At 42.5% G+C, this 9,444-nt stretch overlaps 1 protein-coding gene across 1 annotated transcript; it reads right to left on the reverse strand.

Annotated features, from left to right (window-relative positions):
- Positions 1-5,832: 5,832 nt before the first annotated feature.
- marcksa (myristoylated alanine-rich protein kinase C substrate a) lies at positions 5,833-9,134 on the reverse strand. The gene is made up of 2 exons (XM_040160425.2): positions 8,597-9,134; positions 5,833-7,673 (listed from the first exon to the last, which is right to left on the reverse strand). Exons 1-2 carry the CDS (start codon positions 8,693-8,695, stop codon positions 7,005-7,007), a joined length of 768 nt encoding a protein of 255 aa, XP_040016359.2. The 5' UTR covers positions 8,696-9,134; the 3' UTR covers positions 5,833-7,004.
- Positions 9,135-9,444: the final 310 nt, after the last annotated feature.

Below are 9,444 nucleotides of genomic sequence, written 5' to 3' on the forward strand. Positions count from 1 at the left end.
TATTAGTTAGTCTTATGTTAATTAGGCTAGTCTTCCTTTTGGCTTTCACTGTGGATGCAATGCATTTTTGTCGGTGAGATAATAATCTAACAGAAGAAAAATGCTGCTGTCTTAACAGCCACTCATGTGTTCAATGTAAAAAGGACACAAAAGACATTGTGTTCATGCAGCAGTATAAATCCGAGCCATGTTGGTTAGTGCAAACTTAAGACCCTGAAAGTCAGTGGCATGTTTGAAGCTATGAAAGCAAAATGCGCCAGCCCAGTGTGCACAGGCCGCCCTGAATCAGTGGACTGAGTGCTCACTCCTCTCCCGCTGGATAGAAAACAGTCCTCCTGACCGTCAGAGTTGCCCTCCTCCCAGGAAGAATCACTTTTTTTCAGGTCATTGAGGACATAATTAGTCACAGTATCTGCTGAGATGGCGTTCTTACCGTATTCATTTACAGAGGTGTCATCAAAATGGCCTGGCCATGTTTTTATCTTTTGGGCGGAGCTGTTCATGCACACTGCACAGCAAGCATTTGTCATGTGTGATCATAGGACCAATCGAAGGTCTTTTTAAAATGACAATTGTAAAAAATAAATTATATATATATATATATATATATATATATATATATCCAAAAGCAGAATTAGTTATCACCACAGTGTACTGTATACCATATGTTAGTATACAGTATGTGTGTCGGTATGTTCATGCAATACGACCTGTGAAGCACCACTGAGGAGAAGAGAATAGATAACATGAACATCTTAATAGGAAGCAATGTGGAGCCTTCTTTAATACATCAGATAATCAGGAATGTATAATCAAATAATAATAAGTATGTGAGATTACAAGGAGTTTGGCTCAGCTTTAATGTGTTTTCCTTTAAAACTGACTTAGGGCATAACACCTGTGGATCCCGGATAGGATCAGTGGGACTCACAACCATGCTTCTGAACTTTTAAATCGCTAAAACGATTCTTCTACACTCCTCTACGACATGTTCGAGTTCAGCAGACCGACGCAGCGTTGTGAGATGTTGTATGTGGTTCTCCCCCGGGTTCATTTCAGTTCATAGAAAAGGCAATTTCTATTTGTTTTAGACAAAAAAAAGTTTAGGAAGGGTGAGCTCATTTATAAAGAATAAATATGATTTGTAACTTTATTAAACAATCGAGCCCTGCATTATCCACAACATTGCCTGGCAAACATTTCAGAATAAAAGCTTTATGTTATAAAATGAAGGACTTTTGTCCAAAGACATTTTTGAGGGATTTATGTTTTTAAGTCAGGAAGTGTTTAGTTAAATGTCGAATGAAAACTTTTTCTGTGCCTGTGTCTGTGACATACAGATATGAAACTATAGTAAAGTTGCTGGTAGGATGTCATTAGGCAGTCAAAAGATTAAAAAAAAAGTCAAATTTCAATGTACATCCTCTTCATATACAGTGGCTTGCAGAAGAACAAAGCCCGACACCTTGAATCTTGAGTGGCTGCTTTAACCAGTTCAGACACAACAAGCATTCACAACTAGCTGAGCTCTGTATATGCTCTACACATAGAGGAAACAGTTTGCATCGTGCACCATCTACTGTATGGTGGAGGTCACCATTTTCCACAACTAGGCTAAAACCGACAGCATCATTAGATATGTACACCAGGGGTCTTCAACGTTTTTCAGGCCAAGGTCCCCCAATGGTGGCGAGATGGAGTGGTGTTTGGTCCGCCATCTTTTAATTTTGAGCTTCGCACTCTATAGACGTGAGCATAAACGCGATCTGATTGGCTAGTCCCTGTTGCTGTTGTATTTGCATGTAAAGTGCTGTGAGTGAAGCGGTGCCCAGCTTGAGAGAGCTCCCGTGGAAAGCTGAATGTGTGTTTTGCAGACTGAAAGATAACGTTTTCTCCATCAATTTATCCGTTCGCCACAATATGTTGGATTCATGTTAATGTGTATTTAAAGACAATAAATCCAATTCTGATTCTGATTCTGAAGACATTTAAATTTGTGGGAAAGAAATTGGTTGAAAAAAAAAAAAGATGGTCTTATCAACCAAAAAATTTCCGACCCCCCTGCAGTACCTCCGCGGACCCCCTGTTGAAGACCTCTGATGTACACTAAAGAGAAGATGTCAACCTATGACATCAGACTCACTGGCTTTTTGTAGTAAATTCAAACTAAGAAAGCCACACTTTTACAACGCCACTCCTGCCAATTATTGTTACGTCACATATTTTTCAAGGGTAATTAATTATGTAATTATTTACACGAGTTAGTGCAAAATGGTTTTACAGAGCTCAGACGGCCCCTGCTCATTTTTTTAAATGTATTCAGGAATCAGGAAACATTTATTGCCATATGTCAGACATGCAAGGAATTTGACTTGGTGGTTGGTGCGTAACAGCAGACAGTAAGACAATGGACGACAGGACAACAGTGCACGAGGAATAAAATAAAAAATTATAAAATAAAAAATAATGCTATGGGTTAGTAGTATAAGGCTATGGGTTAGTTTAAAATAAAGTAATAAAGTTAAAGTTAAAAATATTTAAAAATAAAAACATAAAAGAGTGCACCAGCGAACAGAAAGGGACAAAAGTGCCAAAAGTGCAAGTGACGTGTGCAGTGTGCTTCACGTGCTGCTTCCTATTGGACAGGAAGTCTGTGATCCACTTGCAGGTGGAGTCGGGCACGTGCAGCTGAGAGAGTTTGTCCTGCAGCAGAGACGGGATGATGGTGTTGAAGGCAGAGCTGAAGTCCACAAACAGGATTCTGGCGTAGGTTCCTGGGGAGTTCAGATGCTGGAGAATTAAGAGATTGATCAGGTGTGTTCTGTTGGGCACAGCTGGTTCGCCCAGCAAAGACATCTGAAACCTCTGGATTCACCGTGCTGGCCATCAAGTGAGTTTCTTTACCAGCTGCTGGATGAGGTCACGTGACCCATCATCTCCTTCTGCATAATATTGTTTCCCATCACTGCAGTGGGGAAGGCTGACTGTTGGGTAGTGTATCTTTAACATACAGTGAGCTGTGTTGTCCCTCTCTCCCTGGAACCACCAGAGGGTACTGTACATCGACATAGACCTCCCCCATGGGGACAGAGTGGAGGGGGGATATCTGTTTCCTGCCATAAAAGAAGATAGCCGGTCAGATTGAATGAAGTTTAGTTTGGACTTTTTTTTCCTTTGACATCTCGGATGTAAAACAAATGAGAAATTGTATGCTTAAAGCTATTCCCTGTCAATTTGTGTGCTGAACCTGGAGCTCCTTCTAAGAGCAGCACGAGGTATTCGTAGATCTGATGCAAAATATAATTGACTCTTTTGTGGAGTGAAATGTGTTCTCTCTTAACAAAAGGAAGGATTAAAAACAAGACATCAGACCTGGAAATGAAAAAGTGTGACTGCATTCCCTATTTAAGGGGGGAGGAGGAGGGTTCAGTGGCGAGTGACTGTTGTATGACCCGCCCTCTGTGGAGCGACTTTCTGATTGCTACCTCCTCTCTCCGGGGGGCTGACACAGCAGACTGTCCCCTCCTCTGAGTGTGTGCTAACGCGAGCGAGGAGGAATGAATCAAGGTCCCGTCCAATGGGCCAGCCGTTCTCCTAATGGAACTTGAGGACATTAACAGAGAAGAATGAAGATCAAAATATTTTGTGCATAAAACCTTCATTACTTTACCGGATGGTTTGGCATGAATTCTTGAGCTTAGTTGTGTATGAGCAACATTCATTTGGTCAAAGCATTTTTAAATTGCATGAAAAATAAACTATCATTTCCATTCGCATACTCCATGTTTAATATTGGTTGTACTCTTTCTCTATTGCAGTGCACCTTTTTCCTAAACCATTTCATAATAAACCTTCAGCTGAGGCCATCTCTTGTTTTTCTTTGGCAGTGTGAGAACTGAGCGGACCAGCAGTGCTTGATTTCTTCGTCTTCTCCTCCTCCACCCACCATCCACACCAGTTTAGATCTTACTGAAAATGTCCTCTCATACCCTTGAAAACATCCAATATAGGCCAAGTGTTTAGAATATATTCTAAAGATGTGTTTTTTTAAGTAAAAACCTAGATGGATCCAAAAAAATGTAATGCTTCAATTTGTATACTTTGTATCAACCAAAGAAACATTAATACTTCTTCATCGAAATGTTTGCTATTCTACACACTGTTGATTTCCCTGTCCTGATTATTATTGAAACATCTATTCATTGTACATTATGAAAAATTCTGTATTGCACCCAAAAAAAAACAAATATAATTTATACAATCAGTGTTATTGATTAAAGAAAATAATCATCATTATTCCAGTAACAATGCCATTGACACAAAAAATGGATACAAATTATATAAGGGTTTTATTTCCTCAAAGTTATAATTAACAGTCTTAAAGTGGTATTTATTATAGTTTTATAGTTGTATTATCATACAGTAATCTGGTAATGGTTGCCATATTTTTTAATTATTAATTAAGCCTTGAGCGGTAATTTTTTTTTCCAATTTGAAATGAACTCGATGTGTTTGTAATGATCCTTTGAGCCTCGCGGGGGAGCTCTAACCCAGAGGATAAGAGCCTCGAGCTCATCACATGTGAGTGTCGATGAACGGAGGCACGCTCGCGTCGATACGATTGCGCTGGCAGTTCACATTTTTTAAGAAATTGCACAGCACGCCATAATATCACCACAACATGACGTGGTCGTCCACCGGGGGCTGGTTTAATGAAAGCAGACCGACGGACAGACTTTAAGGCATGACCAACTAAAAAATGTGTCTCCTAATTGTTAACTAATATCCGTACTGTTGGCCATGTCGTGAATATAGCCGACGTAAGTCAACTAAAACTCCTCCGAGTCCCGTGTAGGTTACAGCAGCACGAAAGGCCCTGGAAAACAGTTTGTTTTTATTTCATCCACTAGCATTAGTAGAGTTTGCTATTTACTGTTTCTACATACAGAAGCTCCTGCACAGCCACAGAGGACGAACGTCACCCATGACCGAGGTAGGATTGTTTATTTTTATTTGATGTAACTGGAATTTAAATAGTTTGCCATAAAATGTACAAAGTCACTTCACAAACTGAAGTTATAGATAAAACACAGCGACTGACTAAATACATGGTTTCTATCATTGTCGCTCCAACATCTGATCTATGAACACTGTTCATCGGGATGAACATCAAATGAAACCATGACCAAAACGTATTGATTTGCATTCTATTACTTAACTTTGATTAAACACTTTTGTGTAGGGATGACACAGCTCGTCATTTGAATTTTGACGGTTCCAAGTCATGTCTGCATAGGCCCAGTGGAATGATTCTGATTATCCATTATTAAGGAGTGGAGTCTCTTTGTTTAACTCCTAACCTCCTTTGTTATCCCTGATGGTGAGTCATGATAGCGCTCTATTAGCACAGAAACTGTGCAATCTGATAGTGTTCAAATGAAGTCTCATCACTGCCCTGTTGAGTGTAGGAGGCACAAATTCAGGTGAGCATGTCCTGCTTTGAAGTGTAGCCACTCGACAGGTAAGTGTGCAGGAGAGACGGAGACGCTGATGCACTGTGTTCATTACATCCGGCCTAATACCTGTCACTGGGACCAGGGATGGTCGGGGTAGTATGAGGTGCAGTCAGTACATGTATAGAGTAAATTATGGCATTGGCCCAAAGTATGTGTACACCCCTACTTTTGTGTGCTCTTTGTCTGTTCTTCCTGGACTGGGATATAATTCAAGGAAAACGTGTAATAAGAGCTTCCACAACAGTACTCCTGTTTCAAAACAACGTCAACGAAAAGAGAGTTGGACTTTAACAAATAACGACAAGTGCACCGCAAATTTTTATTCACATTTATTGTCGCTTTTAGTGTGCTCACAGAAAATTAGAACACCTTAAGCAGAGGAGTTTAATATCATTTTTTTTTGTTGTAAGCAAAGTTACATTCCAACTCTAAGTCAAACTGGTCAAAGCTTCTCCAGTATTTACACAAGGAAAAGAGTGATGAGAGACAAGATGCTACACAAACATTTGCATCTGATAGATTCCTTAAATTTTTGTCAAAGACCACTGAAAAAGCATCGCCTGCTGTAATCAAAAAACATACCACAGTATATAAACAGTTAACCATTCCACTTATCACAGCTTGGTTTTGACTTCAAAATTGCTTAAGAAAGTCCCTCGGGATGACTTCTTGTGTGTTTGTGTGTGTATGTTGCGTTGTTATCTTACAAAAATGAGCGGGTGGAAAAAAGAGCTGCAATCTTCATGTGCTTCTTGGTCAAGATTTTTTTTTCATTTTGTACAATAATCACAGTTAAAAACACCCCGCCTATACATACTTACATTTTTTTTTATTAAGGTCATAGTATCGACAGTAAACAATAAAGTCTATACAACTGGTATTTCTACTGAATCACTGACTGGTACAGCTAATGAGAAGTGAAAAGCTCCTATGCGTTTATATGACTTCCTATTGAGAAACCTAGATCTGGGATTTTTATGTTTTTATTGTTAAAAAATGATTTAGCATTGCAAAAACCGTTCGGGCGTGTATCAATGTTGGTCTCATAGTTTTTTTTAGACTACTCTTTTCTCAATAGTCCCCCCCCCAGCCTCCTTCATACCATGGGCATGTCCATACCATTTTGTTAAAATCGTATAAAAATTCAAAAAGAAAAAAAATGTAATACTGATGAAAGAAATATATGGCGGAGTGTGGATGTATTTCATCAGTTGTACATATTGAAGCCACCCACCTCCCTAGAGCCCGTTGGAATGGAAGTAACAAGGGGTCGAGATGGGTTTTGTGTAAAGGAGGGTTTGGGGGAATGGAAACAAAAAAAAATCAAAAAATAAAGAAAAGCTTTAAAATATCCCTTGTTGTTGACAAGTTCTTCAAAGCCAGGACCTGGCGTCACTCCAATATACGAACAGGGAAATGTTCTTTGATTATCTTTCTTTTTTCATTTTTTTTCATTTTGAAATTTCTCCCTTCTTTCCTCATTGGAACTTATTCGGTAGCCTCTGCGGTTGCGGCCGGGGCCTCCGCTGCTGACGCCGCATCCTGCGAGATCGGTGAGGCCTCCTCCGTTTTGGGCGCCTCCTCGGCCGGCTTCTCCTCCACCTTGGGCTCCTCTGCCTTTGGCTCCTGGGTGGGCGCGGCCTCCTCAACGGGCTTCTCTGCTGCCTCTGGCTTGACCACTACCTCCTCCTTGGCGGGCTCGGCCTCTCCCTCAGCAGGCTTGGCCTCCTCGCTGGCAGCCTTGGCCTCCTCCGTGCCCTCGGCCTTGGGCTCCTCTGTGGATGCCGCAGCGACAGCATCATCAGCAGCCGCAACCTCCTCGCCCTCTGCTCCATCCCCGGTCTCCTTTTTGGTCTTCTTGAAAGAGAAACCGCTGAGCTTGAATGACTTCTTGAAGGAGAAGCGCTTCTTCTTCTTCTTGGGGGTCTCGTTGCTGGCGGACGGGGTGGCAGCGGTGCCCTCCTCCACCTTCGCCACCTCTCCCTCGGCGGGGGCGGGCGATGCTGCCTCTACTTTCTCCCCATCTGTGGCCTCCTTCTCTGCAGGGGCGTCCTCCTCCTTGGGGCTATCCTCTGCCGCGGCGCTGCCGTTTGCCTGCACCTCCTCCTTGCCGTTCTCGGCCGCGGCGTCCCCGTTCACCTTAACATGTCCGTTTTCCTAAAGAGAGCAAAGCAGTGGCTGTTAATGGAATGCAGAGAGCCTGCTATGGGTTTCAACCAGAGCCGGGCAGTGCCGCCGGTGGACACTAGGGGCAGCAGGCACCATCGAAAGCCGAAGGCCTAAATGCTGGACTCGGGTTCTACTTTCAAGACTTTATTCGGATAGATCAAAACCAACCAAAAACACAACTAAATCCCTCTTTTTTTCATTAACAACGAGGGGGTCGGTTTCTGGTCGCAGAGCAAAGCAGACGCTCATTAGTCCGGCGGATCAGGGAGGGGGAGTTCAGGTGCATTTACGAAAAATTGTTTAAAAGGTAAATGGGGTCTCTAATTGTTTATTTTTCCAAACTATAGGAGGGGAGGAAAGGAACGATTAGAAACAGCACAAGCCCCCCTCCCCCTCCGGGGCGCACCACTGTCTCCCGGCGCGACAGCAGGCTGCCATCTCCACTTTCTCGTCGAGCATCTGTAACAAAAGGAGCGACGCTCCGAGCGCTCACGGCCCTTTTGTTGCCCATCTCGTCTTTTATTCAGTTGTGGCGACTTCATTCGAAGCTCTTCCTTTTCATGATAATTGCACTGCACGTTTGTCCAGGAACTACATCTAAACACATAATACCAATCAATAACCTTACAACTGAAATTGTATCGTCATAAATAAACTATTTTGTCAGGTTTTCTCCAAATTATTCGGTTCTCACGAAACAACAAACATATCAGGTGCTCAACTGTTGATCGGGGACTACAATTTTAAAATAATTTAAACCTCAACCGCGCATCTCCATTCAATATATCCATGATTTACGCACGGATTTGCACCCTAACAGCGCAGCCCGACAAATACCCCCGCCCCCCCTCCCTCCCCCACCACCCGCCCAGATGGATGCGATGGAAGCTGGATGATAAAATGTAATTTACCTGTCCGTTGGTCTTGTTGGGCGAGGAAGCAACAGCCTCTCCGGGCTTTTCAGCCACGGCTTCAGCCTTTACGGCTGCCCTGGACAATTGCGCTCCCATGCTTGTAGCTCCAACAAAGAAACTCAACCGATCCCCCCACACACACACACACACACACAAAAAACGAACAAAGACCCCACAAGCCTCTTTGTTGCAACGCAAAGCTCTTCGCTGCTGTCTTCCCTCTTTCACTCTCTTTCTCCCTCTGCACAGAGAGGAAAAAAAAGTTCACTTGGGAAAACGTGAAATCAAAGTCCAGTTGAGTGCCACTGAGGATTTTTCCGGAGAGCAGGAAAAGGCTGATAGGTTAGGGACAAGCAATAAAATCCACGGTCGGTCGTGTCGCTGCAGACAGGCTGCAAAATGGAGAAATTTCCCTTGTTGCTATTAAGATGCACAGTCCAACGCCCAAGTGAAGAGATGAATGGGCGCTCCAAGCGATGACGGCACGGCACTCAGATTCAACCAATCACGGCCGGTGCGGCGCAGCGTGGGCGGGGTTTGTGGAAAGGGAGTGAACAATAGATGTAGCGCTACGTTCACGGTACGTCGGTATCATGAATCTCACAAACAAACAAGAGAGTATCGCTTTTTTTTCAAATAACTGAAACGATATTTTATCAAATCACGAGATAATTCATTTGGTTTTGAATGGCAACCATCGTTTTGAAATATGAAGGTTTTAAACGTAGGTATATGTTTTCGCTATGATAGGTAATGCAAGCTACACACAAGCCACACAAATGTAATATTAAAGTTATTTTTGTTCACGGCTTCAGGGACTTTTATATGAAAATGTTCCCCTGAAT

Source organism: Gasterosteus aculeatus, chromosome 18, assembly GCF_964276395.1.
Source record: "Gasterosteus aculeatus chromosome 18, fGasAcu3.hap1.1, whole genome shotgun sequence".
NCBI lineage: Eukaryota > Metazoa > Chordata > Actinopteri > Perciformes > Gasterosteidae > Gasterosteus > Gasterosteus aculeatus.